The sequence below is a fragment of the Malurus melanocephalus genome, unplaced genomic scaffold (genome assembly GCF_030028575.1).
Source record: "Malurus melanocephalus ecotype Western Australia unplaced genomic scaffold, MMel_1.1 scaffold_647, whole genome shotgun sequence".
Lineage (NCBI taxonomy): Eukaryota > Metazoa > Chordata > Aves > Passeriformes > Maluridae > Malurus > Malurus melanocephalus.
The window spans coordinates 123,713-138,521 of NW_026623879.1; the positions used below are offsets into that span (position 1 = coordinate 123,713).

General features: G+C 41.6%; 1 protein-coding gene across 1 annotated transcript in view; it reads left to right on the top strand.

The window, feature by feature from the left end:
* The first annotated feature begins 2,737 nt into the window (after nt 1-2,737).
* Nucleotides 2,738-14,809, top strand: part of PRMT3 (protein arginine methyltransferase 3) — a 52,540-nt gene continuing 40,468 nt past the window's right edge. Inside the window, exons 1-7 of the mRNA XM_057383640.1 lie at nt 2,738-2,904; nt 3,527-3,609; nt 4,688-4,737; nt 5,770-5,872; nt 6,256-6,409; nt 9,645-9,786; nt 12,755-12,820. Coding sequence (XP_057239623.1) covers nt 2,762-2,904; nt 3,527-3,609; nt 4,688-4,737; nt 5,770-5,872; nt 6,256-6,409; nt 9,645-9,786; nt 12,755-12,820 — 741 coding nt within the window. The 5' untranslated portion in view covers nt 2,738-2,761. The remainder of the gene's footprint in view (nt 2,905-3,526; nt 3,610-4,687; nt 4,738-5,769; nt 5,873-6,255; nt 6,410-9,644; nt 9,787-12,754; nt 12,821-14,809) is intronic.

Genomic DNA, 14,809 nt, shown 5'->3' on the forward strand with positions numbered 1-14,809 from the left:
GAGCTTCTCCCAGTTCAGTTCTTTCAGCAAACTTAACGTATAGGCAATGTAAACGAATTTCCTGTGAAAAACAAGATGGAAAGAGAGAAAAGCATCACCATGCTTGATCTGTGAGTAGTGTGGCATAAGCGTAGCAAAACACRTGATGCTGAAAATCCAGTACCTAGTGCCCTAAAGATTTGAACTTTGGGTTAGCAGCTGTAGTTTGCTGCTGTGACTGCAGCTCTGGAGCAGCCTGGCAGTTTCATTTGGAAAAGGAACCCATTTGATGTGTGTGTGACCATGCTGAGGACCAAACCATGGCAAGTAGGGGTTTGTAGCAATCAGCTCTTAGAGGATGTGTTCGAGCTCCTGAACCAAAATGCCAATGCAGAGGCCTTCAAACTTYGCTGACTTTTTAACCTATCCACAGGAAACCAATTTGATTCAAAAATACAAGATGTCATTTCAAAATGTGTGGTGCTTAGGGGGACACAGCTGACCACCAGCAGGGAGKAGATGTGGGAGATTCCTTAAGCACATCACGTTAGGGAATAGATGCTGCACGAACACAGTGTCTACCCACCTGACTCGGAGCAGTTCCAGCAGGATGCAGATGCTCCTCGGCTCTCCTGTCATTATATGGCAGGCTCCAAGTGAAATAATAATTGAATTACTTTTTTAGATATTTGTAGTAGCACAAATATGAACATAGACACTTTGAATGGACATACTGCAAAAATGCCTGCTTTTCACAAGACATTTCCTCCACCAAGTCCTGCTTAGGTGCCCCGTGGGAACCATTTGGTTCTAAAGGGATAAATGCTTCTGTCAGGCACAAAATACAGAGAAAATGAAGGGGCTTCATTAACCTAGCTGGTATATCAGGTACCATGTTCTTCAAATGATGACCTTCAAGCTTTGGTTTTCCATATAATTTTTACATAGTTTTTAGCTTCTGCATTTGGATGACGGCYTCAGTTGTAAAGGACATTAGGAAGAATTTCTTCACAGAATGGGTGATTAGACATTGGAATAGGCTGCCCCAGAGGACTGGTGGAATCACTGTCCCTGGAGTCGTTTAAGGAAAGAATGATTGTGGCACTTAGTGCTCTGTTTTTATAGCAGAATGTGGAATATTTTCTTGAGAAAGGATATTCTTTAATGTTTGATCTTTGCATATTTTCAATCCTAAACAACAAAGAAGGGAGATCTAATCGGTGAAACAGAGCACAGCTAGCAAGTTCTAATGGTTGTCCATGTGTTGGAAAAACAAATCACTTTTTGGTAGAATTGGCTTGTTAAGGTTTAGGGCTGGACATGCTTCAATGATCTCAGACCTAAGGGGACGTTAACCAAGCTTGGGAACAGGATSTACCACTGRTAGTGGACACRAARAATGCAGAATTTATGGGTCACAAGGACATTTGGCAGAACCCCCAAGATAAGCAGAAACCAATAAAGACAACTCAGCAACTGCGCTGAARTCARCTCCAGTAGSGTAAAAGGTAAATCCAGAAGGGGAAGATCACGGCCACGGACTCACAGCACCAACCCAAGACACCACCAGCTCAAACATCGACTGAGCACATAGCCTAATGAGAGGGAAGAGACTCATTAACCAATAGAAGACAGAATAGTAATTTATAGGAGAACTATGTAACTTGTAGCCAATGGACACTAATTCTTTTGCCRAAATGTAAAAAATCTGATAGCTAGTGYGCTTGATTTGTGGAATACCACCGAGCACGTAGGCCTGTGCAACTCTGAAATAAATAACCAGTGTCTCTCTCGAGTGTGTCATTGCCTGGTTGCACACAGGTAATGAATCCGACTTTTGCGGACAACTGACTCGACGTGTCAGAGGTCTTTCCCAACGCAGCTGCTGCTGTGACTCTGCGGCTCTTCTGCCGCCAAACTTTATTGAAAAGCCGACATTTCAAAACGCGCACAGCTCGCTTTRACTCTGCCCTCGCAGCCGCGCCGGTGGCGAGACACGGGGAGCAGAGCGCGTCTGCGGGATCGCCGCTGCGGCTGGAACGAGGGACACGCTCCGTGCGGGGGTGGCGAGGGACGGGCCGGCTGTGTCTGCGTCCCCCTGTCCCTCTGTCCCGCTGTCCCTGTGTCCCGCTGTCCCTGCGTCCCGCTGTCCCTGCGTCCCTCTGTCCCCGAATTCCTCTGTCCCTGCGTCCCTCTGTCCCTGCGTCCCTCTGTCCCTGTGTCCCTCTGTCCCTGAATTCCTCTGTCCCTGCGTCCCCCTGTCCCTGCGTCCCTCTGTCCCTGAATTCCTCTGTCCCTGAATTCCTCTGTCCCTGAATTCCTCTGTCCCTGCAAACCTCCGTCCCTTCGTCTCGCTGTCCCTGCGTCCCGCTGTCGCCGCATTCCTCTGTCCCGCTGCCCCTCAGTCCCTCCGTCCCTCTGTCCCTCCGTCTCTCCGTCCCTGTGTCCCTCTGTCCTTCTGTCCCTCGGTCCCTCCGTCCATCCGTCCCTCTGTTCCTCCGTCCCTCTGTCCCGCTGTCCCTGTGTCCCTCCGTCCCTCTGTCCCTGCGTCCCTCTGTCCCGCTGTCCCTGTGTCCCTCCGTCCCTCTGTCCAGCTGTCCCGCTGTCCCTGTGTCCCTATCTCCCTATGTCCCGCTGTCCCGCTGTCTCTCCGTCCCTCCGTCCCCCTGCCCGTCTCCCCCGCAAGATGGCGCGCTCTCCCCCTCAGAGCGGGCGCTCAGCCGGCGGTTCCGCCAGGGGGCGCGCGGGTGTTGGGTGTCGGGCCGGAAGCGGCGCGCGGGCCATGGCGGCGGCGGCCATGGACACTGAGGGGGAGATGCCGGAGCTGTCGGACGGCGAGGGCGCCTGGAGCGACGAGGAGGAGGAGGAGGAGGGGGAAGAAGGCGCTGCCGAGGCCCAGCGGACCCGCTGCCTCTTCTGCGACAGGTTGGGTGGCGCCGGGGCCCCGTGGGTGCGCTGCGAGCGGGCTGGGCCCGCGTGAGGGACATCATCAATTGCTGGTGTAGCCCTGCAGCTCTGTAGCGTGTTGATCGTATATACGGTCTGTGTGGAGCCAAAGGTGTGTTAGATCCAGACTGAAGGAGGGATTAAAGTGGAAAGCAGGTAGTCAGTCCCCTTTTCTTGTGCTGAAAGAGTGTGGAGGCTTTTCTCTTTTTTTTTTTTTTTTTTTTTTCCCTGTCATGTTTCCCCCGTGGCCAGAAACTAGATGAGAGGTTTTTATTTCGATGCTGCCCCACCCACCTCGTGTCGGCGTGTTTTTTTAATTCCAGGTTTATCGCAGCCTTTGCYCTCAAGGAGTTTTTGGAAGTTAACAGGATCTGTGGTTTTGTCARACAAAATTTTTGTGTTTATTCTTGTTTGTTTCAAAGTGTTTGACAAGGTAAAAGCTTTTTTTGTGAGGTATGTAAGCCAGTGCCTATTCATTTTTTCTCAGTGGCAGAAAATGTGTTCTAAATTGCCCATTAAGTTAGAACAGAGCATGTAGCACTCACAAGTTAGAACTTTTAAATGTGTCAATATTGCATATTTAATAGTTTTTTATTTACAGGTTGTTTAATTCTGCTGAAGCTGTGTTCTCCCATTGCAAAGCAGAGCATCAGTTTGATGTTAGTGATATGATCCACAAGCATGGTGAGTTTTCTTTCATGACTGGTCATTTCCTTTTGTGTGTGAGTATCTCATTTAAAATAAATTACAAATATTAATTTGTTTCTAACTGATTTCCTSGTGACAGCTGAAGCTTCCAAGATTGATAAGATGAGCTATTGTGGAAAAATGCTTATACATTTTCTTTATGCTGGCTGCTTCCTGTATGCTTTTTCTACTGGTAAAGCTTTAAAGTAGTGGCAGAAGTAAGATAGATCTCTTCTGGCTTGTACTGATTCCTCACTGCCTATTTGACTGACTTGAGCCAGCCACTACATGATTGATCTGATCTCTTGTGATTGATCTGATCTGATCTGATCTGCTGGGAGCTCTTGGCTGACCAGCACTGCTGTTATTTGGCTCAGTGTTTACCAGAGCCCCATGGCTTGTGGCCCTCAGGTGATCACAGGAAGGCATACCCTCCCATGTCTGTTTAATTCTTCCCAAGTCAGGTTTCTGTTTTGTTTCACTTGAAGCTGTCATTATATATTACATCGTGTAAGAGCTGTTCTGGTCTGTTTTCTGTCTAAAATCCGAGGAAAAGTATTTGGGTTTATCTTGGCTCTTCTTGGGGAGTGTATACAGTCATATCTAAACTACCTATTTCTGCCAAGGTGGCAGTTTTAAATCAGTATTGGTAGGTGTTCTTGGCGAGTAGCATCAATTTACATTCTTTTAAGCAGAAAGCTAAGAATATGAACAAGGGAGCACAACAGCCTAAAATATCAGCAAGGTAGTTATTAGGAGAGAAGAAGGTCCTGGTGTATTTGCATGCCAAATGAGTGAAATCTCTGTATAACCCCCATCTGGATATGTTCCATTCTTCATTTGTGGCAAATATATTTGCCCTGAGGGTGAGGATTAACTGGTTTAATCSTAAAGAGAATCAAAACATAGGTGGYAAACATAACATAGGAAGACTGCTCTAGATAGTGATGTACACCCCAAGGGGAAGTTTGAACCAATTACCAGTTGAACAGGTAATTAGTATTCACATAATTGTAAAACGTGTACTTTTCTGTAATACAAGTGTTCTCTCCTCACCCTTTTTTTTTCCTCTCAGGACTCGATTCATATGGATACATTAAACTAATCAACTTTGTCAGATTAAAGGTAGGTGTACCACATCCTACTGTATTCTGCATCAGGAAAATAGGAACTCAAGGTGCTGCGCTTTCAGTTTGCCCTTCCTTAATATTTGCGTGAGATTTTGTGTTGTAGTTTTAGAAAAAAAAAACAACACAGGAGTTAAAATAGCTGTTGATTGGTTTAGATATGAAGTTGTTTTARTTTTATATGTTTTTGATTAATGTGGAGCTTTGTTTCCAGAAGGGATTCCTGAGCCTTGCTCAAAGCCTCCATGCTATGTAGTATCATCTTGTTTTGTTATTTTTTCCTGGCCTTTAACTCTGCTGTCTCACTTAAGAAATGGGCTCACTTCTCAATAACTRAAGGTCCTTAGTCCTTGTGTGTGTGCTGGTGTAAAAGTCTTTCCTGAGGATGTGAGCTGTCYAGACCCCAACTTAGTAAGGACAACCCCAGATCCCGTAGGTTACAGAATTTAAATCTCTGCTGAAATGATCCCAGAATCAGGAAAGCTAACAGGAACCTAAAGTTTTAAGATAGGCCTTGGTGTACTTCGTGTGTCTTGGGACTTTGTGCCTTGCTTGTTCCCTGAAAGTTTAGGTTTTAAACTCAATATCATCTTATGTTATTAAGCATTTTTAATTTAAATCTTCAAATTTTAAATACTCAAATAGTTACTTAGTGCATAATARGCTATGCAGGGCATAAAGAAGGGCAAAAATTCCAAATCTGACCTCTTGTTTCCTAACCAAGTATTAATTGTCTGGATGCCAGCAGGAGAGAATACAGTGTTTCTGACATTTGTCCCTACAACAGTGTTCATCTAAGAACATCTGACAGGATTATTATCTTGGATTTATTGACTAGCAGTGGTGCTTGTACTGAATTCCTTTATCCCAGAGCTGCCTGTGCATTCCTAGCTTTTGAAAGCTACAAAGCTCCTTCAGTAATACCCTGCATATTTTAATGTGTGAAAGAACACACATTAATTTTGTTGTATGAAATTGAAGGGCTGGTGTTTTCAAAGGAACTTAGGTTACATGCTTTTCTCCTGTCTAGAAACCAACTGGAGCATATTTGAGTACTCTCAGCAGCCCACTGCCTTGGGAAGGAGAGGAATATTTGAAACCAGAACTAGAAGATGACCTCCTACTTCAGTTTGGTAAATAACTATTTCAGTAGGACTCCTGCTTTGTRGGGTCAGTGTGGTATTGTCAGAGTTCCTGTCTTGTGAAGCATTGTCACTGTTACTTTGTTGATTTATTTATCTGAGAAAGTCCTTATATTAATTGTATCTAACTTAATTGTATTCAAACCTAATGTCTTTTCTGGAAAGAAGAAGCCTGGTATTTAAAGAAGCCTGAATTCTGGATTTATTAGATTACTCCTGGTTAGTCATGTATACTGTAGTTAATCCTGTCAAATTGAGTCATGCCTTTTGCAAAACAGCAAAGCATCCAAAGACAGAAATAGCGTTATATGATTATGATCTGTGAAGCCATGCATGAGATTGATAAGTATTGTTTTTTCTCCCTGTTTCATCAGATATAGAAGATCTTTATGAACCTATGAATGTTTTGCCCTCTAATGGTTTAAATGATACCATGGTGCTCCTTGAACAATTAAAACATGCGGAACACAGAGCAAGAGTCGCAGAAGCAGCCTTGGCTAGAGCACAAGATGATCTTCAAAAAATGAGGTAAATGTTTGAGCTGAAGCTTTGGGATGTTTTTATTTGATGTGTTTTAGGTGAGATGAGATGTTCATGTTCSAAGACCAGTAGAAACTGAAAGAAACAGTACAGTGTAACTGTGGAATAAATCTCTTGACTTGGGTTGGGACTGTAGGTTTGACTTATATGTTGTGTGTGGTTAGTACATGTCTTGTAGAGGGTTAGTAAAAACTGCACAAAAGCTGCACAGATTGAAAGAACAAAGTATGCTTAGGAGAGCTAACCCAGCACATGACCCAGAAAGAGGTACCTTGCTTCAGACCACTCTTTTGAGACACCTTTTAGTCCYTTAGATACGAGTTTAAACACTGAGGATTACTCACTGGAGAAGAGAGATGGACAATTAAATACAGCACTCCAGATGTGTTCAGAGTTGGTTCCAAATACTTGTTACAGTTACAGTTTGGAGAAACTCTCAGTGAAATGAATAAATCAACCCTTTTCAGCTRCTTTTATTTTCAGTATCAGGTGACAGTTCTGTTAGTAAGTATTCAGTGCATCACAGTCAGGAGTCAGGGCATCTCCATAGCTACTTCTAAATCTTGAAGTCTGCAAAATATACATTGATGATGCTTATGAAAAAATTGCAAATACCAACTTTTTGAGTCACAGGATTAAATCCTCTACAAACATGTAATTTCAAGATCACACTGATTGGGTACTGAGGAACTGAAATGTATTGAAGAGACTTGGAAAAATAATTCTTGTTCTTTTGTGTGAGAAGCTAATCAGCAAAAAATCCTTGTGATATACATTTGAGGGTTTRTTGTACATTTTGACAGTACAGACTTAGTGCTACAAGTAACTAGSTGCACCAAAATAAATTCATGTATTCAAATCTTCTCAGCTGTGAACASTTATTTATGTCAAAAATTAACAGTTTTGTCTTCATGTGGATTTGAATTTTGTAAATTGTGCTTTATATCATGCATTGCTTTTCTGGTATCTCTATGTACCTTATGCATTAATTAATCATAAACAGTAAGARTGAAAGAAATTTGTCATTGTGCTTCAAAAACTTGGAGTTTTTTTCTTTGTGTGTTTTTGCCTTCCTCTTGTTCCATTCATTTTCATTTAAAACAAAAAAAAAACCATCTTCACATCAGTAGCCATTTCTTTTGAGCACTCTAAACTTCAGTCAGGCTTATAGATTTTTTTTTTTGAGGTTAGTATATCAAGTTATCTGCTCTTGTAAGAGGGAGACTTTTAATTTTTCTTTCTCAATGCAGCCTCTTCAATTTGGCAGGGATTGGCTGGCAGCAGAAAATAGCCAGCTGTAGATCTGATGAAGCAGCACAGTTTTCAATTATGGACAGATGAGCCAGTTCATTGTAGTAGTCTAAATGCTGTAATTCACTGGTTCATGTTGGAGGTGATTCCACAGAGAAAAGGAATCTGTTCCCTTTCAGGTAAAGCTCTGTGAAACAAAGATGGTTAACAGTTCTATAAATTAGGTTGTCTCTAGCATTTCATATAACTTAGAGATTTAAGAGCCCAGCTTGTATATGCTGATTCTTTAAATCTGTCACGTGTTTAGAGGTGATGGCTTTTGTTTTTACTTATCTTTTTCCTTGATTAAATAGACARCAGGGCAGCTGGAGTTTCTTTGGTGCTTGTGTTGCATGCACAGGCTAGAGGAACTATTGGCTTAAATAATAGTAAATTAAATAATTTAGATCTCCCACAATGTTAATTATACTTAATTATATRTCATAGAATCTATTTTACTAAAATTTAAAATTTTACCCTTTAGATATTTGTCTAAAAGTAAAGAAAATATGAAGTACCATTCATTTAATGAGCAATATTAAAAATAAAATCCAGRTTGTATAGGCAAGTATAGGAAGTTTCTGAAACTGACAAAATTTCAATATTAAATCCCTTACCATATTCTGCTCCTCATTCAAACTAGCTAAGCAGAGCAGTATTTGAAGTGTCAGCAGTGAAATGGTGGTTTTGGTTTTGTTGTTCTATAAGGATGGTATTGGTAATGAGATTCTTACCCGTGGATGTGAAGTTCCCATTTAACAAMGTATAATCACTGCTCAAGGTGAGTGTTGGTGACTTTGGAGTGGTCCAGGATRCAACTTTTGTTGTTGTTGGGCTGTAGATCTTGGAGGAGTATTGTCTGGCTGAAGTGTGTTTGCTTTTTCACTTCATTGTGGGTGTAGTAAGAGCTGTTTCGTTGTCAGTAATAGTGTTTTCATYATAAACCCCTTGATTTGTGTATTTTGTCATCAAACCTATTTYGAGGAATGAAGGTGTGGAATCATGGAATGGTTGGGTTGGAAGGGACCTTGAAGCACATCCAGTTCCACTCCCCTGCCATGGGCAGGGACACCTTCTACTGTCCCAGGTTGCTCAGAGCTCCATCCAACCTGGCCCACAGCACTTCCAGGGATGGGGCAGCCACAGCTTCTCTGGGCACCCTGTGCCACCCTGAGGCCTCCCCACCCTCACAGGAAAACATTTCTTTCTTATATCCAATCTAAGCCTACTGTCTTTCAGTTTAAAAGCCAKTTGTCCTTGTCCTGTCATCTCATGTCCTTGTCCAAAGTCCTCCTTATTTCTTGTAGCCCTTTTAGGTACTGGAAGAACATAGTGAGGTCAYCCTGGAGCTTTCTTTTCTCCAGGCTGAACAATCCCARCTCTCTGCCTTTCCTTATGTGTTGTAGGAATGCAAGACTGCGGAARAGGGGAAAAAAAGCAGCATGAAATTAAAGTAATAAATTGCATTTTAAGCTCTGTTTTCTTTTCACCCGGATGTCTCAGTTTTAAAAATCTTTTTTCCACCTTCCAAAAGTCACCCAGCGTTGTGTGGGCTGCAGTTCTTGTGCTGTTTGTCTTGAGTACAGATCTGCATTACACGGCCTGAAACACCTTGACCACTGCAGTGCTGGCATTTGTACCAGCAGGTGTAAAATAGATAATTCTGCCTTAAAAATAGAAACCACCCCCAGTATTTCCGTGCTGAAAGCAGAAAGCAGGGCTTGCAGGAGGGTTCAGGAGGGAGTGCRGTGGTGCAGCAGCCACGAGGAGCCTGCAGAGGGAGGATGTGCACACCTAAAGCTGCTCCCATTGTTGCCAAGCCYCATGGCAGCCTGGATTCCTTCCCTCTTCCCAGCCCTTTCTCCCCCCCAGCCAGCCTCCTTTTCATGGTCCCCTAAACACGTCTCAAGGGTATGTTTTAAATTGATTCCAGGCAATTTGCTCAGGATTTTGTGATGAACACAGATGTCAGGAGCAGCTCGTCATCCAGCACCATTGCAGACCTTCAGGAGGATGAGGATGGCGTTTACTTCAGCTCCTATGGGCATTATGGGATACACGAAGAGATGCTAAAGGTTAGAAAGTYGTCTCCACTGCATCTTGGTGGGACTAAAGAGGAGAGAGGAATGAAGTGGGCTGTGTGCCTGTAAATGTACTGCAGAGCAGCTGCATTTTTAACCCTTTTTATCCAGGGGAGGATTTTTGGTAGTGCTTGGGCTGAGAGATAATTTTTCAGTTTCTTTTCCTTTGTATAAATTCTGTTTACAGGAGGTACTAGGAACATAAAATCATTTACAGTTATGCTTGATGTTGCAATACCTGTATCACAGCCCTGCCTCGCCAAAAGCAGCTTTTCCCTGCATGCTTAAAACATAAAGGATAAGAAATAGTACAGACAGTGAATATKTTTCTTTAGTTTTATGTTTTCCTGACAACTGGAATTTGTCAGGCAAGACCATTTSTCAAATATTGTGGTTTTCTATTGCACTGGGTAAACAGAAGTTTACTTGTGCAYAGTTCAGTGTATTGATGACGTTGAACAGCTGGAAAATAATCTATACTAAAGGTGAAAAATTAATGCTTAAAACTTTTCAAAGGCAAACCTATGTAGGYCTTTTTAACTTTAAAATAAAAAAACCCCAAGCACAAAGCCCAACAGCTTGTTATTAACTTGTACATGAAAATCTCTTAATGCCTCCTTTCAGAGGAGATGTCATAATTATGAAAGTTATAAGCAATTTTATTATTTTAATGCGAAATAAATAAAATTCCTGTCTCATGTAGAGGTAGAATTCAGAGTTGTGGAGTGACTTTGTYCCTGCAGCCAGCACGTAAAGCTTTCAGGTTTGTAAATCATGTGGTGGCCCCAATGCAGAAATACACATGAGCCTCTCTTAAGAATCATGAGGGGAATATTAAGGGGAGGGGATTTTACAGAAGCACAGAGATGGTTCAGAAGCAGAAGAATGTTTTCCAKAATGTAGAGTTATAAAAATAGAACTGAAGTCTTGAAGATAAATAAAAATGATAGGTGTTTGGGTTTACAGCTATATAAAGCTGTCATTTGAGATGATGTAGGCTATAGGATGAGGAAGCCTTTCTCTTGGTTATTAAAGTTTACAATAAATCTGCATCTGTGCACAAGGAGATTGGTACAAAACTGTATTTTACTTATTTCAAGATATGTTTGTCACAATGCTTTTGAGAAGACTTTTGACTTTCCAAAACATGAAAATGATTGTTTTATCATACGCACATTGAATTTTTTTTTATATGGTAGGCATTCACTTTTTTATTTTCCTCTTYGTGTTCACCTTATTTACATAAATATAGTGGCTTACTACATGAACATTTTTAAGAAAGAGTCTTGCTGTCTGAACTGTAAGCCCATTTCTGAAGCTGTTCAGCCTTGTTTTATTCCTTATGCCTGGTTGGGGTAAGCCAAAGTTTGGGTTTTTTCTGTGAATACTTCAGAGGAGCAAGAATGTTGTTACTTCACMCTGGCCAACTGACTGCTGTTTCCCTTGCCCTTTTTGCTCGAGAATGTCTTGGCTCTTATCTTAATACATTTTGTTASTATTTTACTTAAAACCAAGAAGGCATTACATAGAAATGTCGAGTGAGAGAAGGGGATTGATGGACAGAGACCCAAAGTACCTGGATGTGGCTGCATTGAGTTGGGGCAGTGCTGAGGCAATGTGAGGGGCAGGAGGCAAAGCTGAAAGCTTTCCAGCTGGCTGCTTTCTCAACTGATTATTTATTTTTAAACTCTTTTGGCCCTTTCAGCAAATCATATACTGCAGTAGAGGTGAAGTGCTAAAAATAGTTCCTCTGAATATAAAATCATAGCAAACCAATATAGTTTTAAAGGATCACAGTTTCTTCTATTAATGTTAATTATGTATGATTCTAAAGTAGAATTTTCTAAGATAAACCCCAGCTGCTTTTTTGGATTGTGTGTGATCATACTTCTACACCTAAAGCTGGATTTTAGGATTTCCAAGTCTCAAAACAGTTTTTGTCTCCAAAATTTTTATTGTTATATCCTTTGTTCTTAGCTACTGTTTTTCATCTTGTTTTTTAATTAAAATAGACCTGTTTCTTTCTCACTGTCGAAGATTTCTGTTTCTCTGTTTTTTTTTGAGAAATTCTTAAGTTGCTATAGTAGAAAAATACTAGATTTAATGTAAGCACTGGGACTTTATACTTCAGCATTATTTGCACTCGGTAAAAAATGCTGAATTTTTTTTCTTTTTACTTTTCTGTAACACTTGAACTGCAACAGCAATTCCAAAACCTATACTTGGCTGTCAATTTGTGTACCTGCTGGTGCATGTAAGAGAATCAATGTTTTAATAGATTACTTTGCTGGTAAACTGAGMTGTACTGCTGGCTTTTGTATCCTGAGGTACTATATATGTTTTGTTCTATGCGTGAAAATATTCCAGTTTCTCTGGCCCTGTTGTAGTTCAGTCAGACTTACTTATTGTGTTGGACTGCCCTGAAATGGGCTGTACAGCTTTAACTAGCTTGTCATCAGGATTGCAAATCTGCAGTTTGTTCAGAAATAGAAACAAGTTAATTTGACGCTTACTGTTTTTTATGAAAAGACGTTTCCACGTCACAGGGGCGTCAAAGAATAAAATGATGTAAAAAGTTTTCTGAGCTTSTGATGCAAATTCTCACAATTGTGTAGGAGGTTGTTATGTGGGGTTGGTGTAGTATTTGATGCTGTTCCTGCATAGTGAGGAATATAGGTTTTGGTTTTTATAGTCATTAAGAATTTGAAACATTCAAAAAAAACCAGAATCAGTTAACCACATAACACTTTCTTACTTTTCCTCCAGCTGAGGCAACTGGCTTCATTTGCCAGAGTAAATTCTGAAGTATTATCATTTGGCAGTGTCATGACTGCTGGGCCCACRTAAGCACAGTATGCACAGAGCATCCTCAGGCCAACTAAAAGCARGTTGTTCAGCATTTTTGGATTTCATGCTGTACCCATGTAGAAAAAGTGAACCCTTTTTGTTCTTTGACTAATAGGATAAAGTCCGCACGGAGAGCTATCGTGACTTCATCTACCAAAACCCCCATCTCTTCAAGGACAAGGTAGGCAAAAGCTCTCAGAAGATCCTGTAATTTTTGTGGTGTATTTTGTCTCAGACTGTAGAACCCCTGCAGGTTAGCTGCTCTGTGGCTCTGGGAAGGGAGAGTTGCAGTGCCAAGATTTGATTTAGTGTGCTCTGGCTTTGTGAGGTGCTGGAGAGCTGCTGAGCTGCTGGAGGGTGCAGCRTGCTGATAAGAGCAGTGGTGATCTCCATTGTCATTGTGCTGGTAGGGGGCTCATTAATTATCTTGGYGGGGGGAGTTGAGCCTCTCTCATCGAGGATATTAGATGGAAACTCTCTGAGGGCTCTTTAGCAGGATTAAGTGAATTTCTATGTATGCCTGATAGAGTAAAARTGTCCTGGAAGCCCTGTGTAATTAGAGCTGGGAAAGAATTCACGTGTAACTGAATTTTTTGAATTAGTGCTGTTTCATGTCTCCAGACTGGGCTGTTATTAAAGGGCTTGGAACTGTGTGCTCGTATTTCATTTGCAGTGAGGAGGGATTTCACTGATAGGATCTTCACACTGGTTCTGACCCCTGTACAGTAATGATCCTCTCTGGTCTTTTGTATTTCTGCTGGCTGTTTCTGATGAGTTTGTTGTGTTTTGWWTTCACAGARCCATGGGATGGTTTGGGTTGGAAGGGACCTGAAARATYATCCAGTTCCAGCCCTGCTGCCATGGCAGGGACACCTTCCACTGCACCAAGTTGCTCAGAGCCCCATCCAACCTGGCCTTGAATGTTTTTGGGGCATTCCCATCTTCTCTGGGCCACCTGTGCCAGGGCCTCACCACTCTCATTTTTTTTGAGCAACTTTTTCCTATTATGCTGTCTAAGCCTTCTCTCTTTCATTTATATCCATTCCCCCTTGTTCTGTCAGTCCAGCCCCTTGTAAAAGCCTTTCTKCATCTTTCTTTTAGGCTCCAATCAGCTGCTGGAAGGCCACAGTTAGGTCACCCTGAAGCCTTCTCCAGGCTGAACAATCCCAATYCTCTCAGCCTTTCTTTGTRGGAGAGGTGAGAGAGATGCAGTTCTGTTCTGTATTTCAGTGTTGACAGTGCCTACTCTTTGTATGCCTTACCTCTGTTTTCGATTGGCAACTACAGCAGAAAAAATTAGGGAATTGTTTTCTTCCCTTTTTCACCTCAGTTCATGTCACAAGCCGGTTTCTACGAAACGTTTCTAAATTCTTTGGTTCTASTGAGAGAACAAGCAGAAGAGCTGTGGAATTATGCTGCCAGTGACTTAAATGATGCAGGTGACTGCATAGGTGGGCAGCTCATCTGAGAAAGAACAGAGACCAATAAARAAAAGAAAACTTTCTTGGGAGAAATTTAGTTTCCCAGATGCCCCTAAAAGTGATGTCTGCAGGTTTTCACAGGGTAAGACTGAAGTTACATGACATGTGAGTCCCCACAGAACAGTAATTTTTTGTGGTTGGTTGTGTTTCTCCTGTGTTGTATGATTACAACTTAAAAAAAAAAAAGAAGATAAAATGTCTTATTTAGAACTCCCCCATGGTATTCCTCCCTGGTAAATGCATACTGATGATTTTTGTTTTTTTTCTGAAAGGACAGTTGTGAGGAGCTTGTTCAAAGAGCTGAATTTGTACATTCTCTTTTGATGCATGTCTGCATCCTAACCTTTAGGGTACTAAAGAGGTGTGATTTCATGGTGAGAGATGATAACAGAGTATCTCCATTTGTTTATTATGTGTATTTTATTCAGAAGCAGCCAATTTGTTTGTTCTCTCTGAGCTTTCAAAAGAAATTATTAAAACCTGAATGAATCCTGCTTGCTGCCTTTGTTTTCTACCTGTCAGATGTATTTGAGATGAGAATGTGACAGAACAGATGACCTGGCAGGACTAATGAAGGTGGCTATACTCAGTAAATGTGGTCCATTTTACAATGAGAGTAATTTTTGGTTGGAAAAAATAATTGTTTAGTAAAGCACTGGTGCCATGCTTGGTTTCTGTTGTAGAGCTGA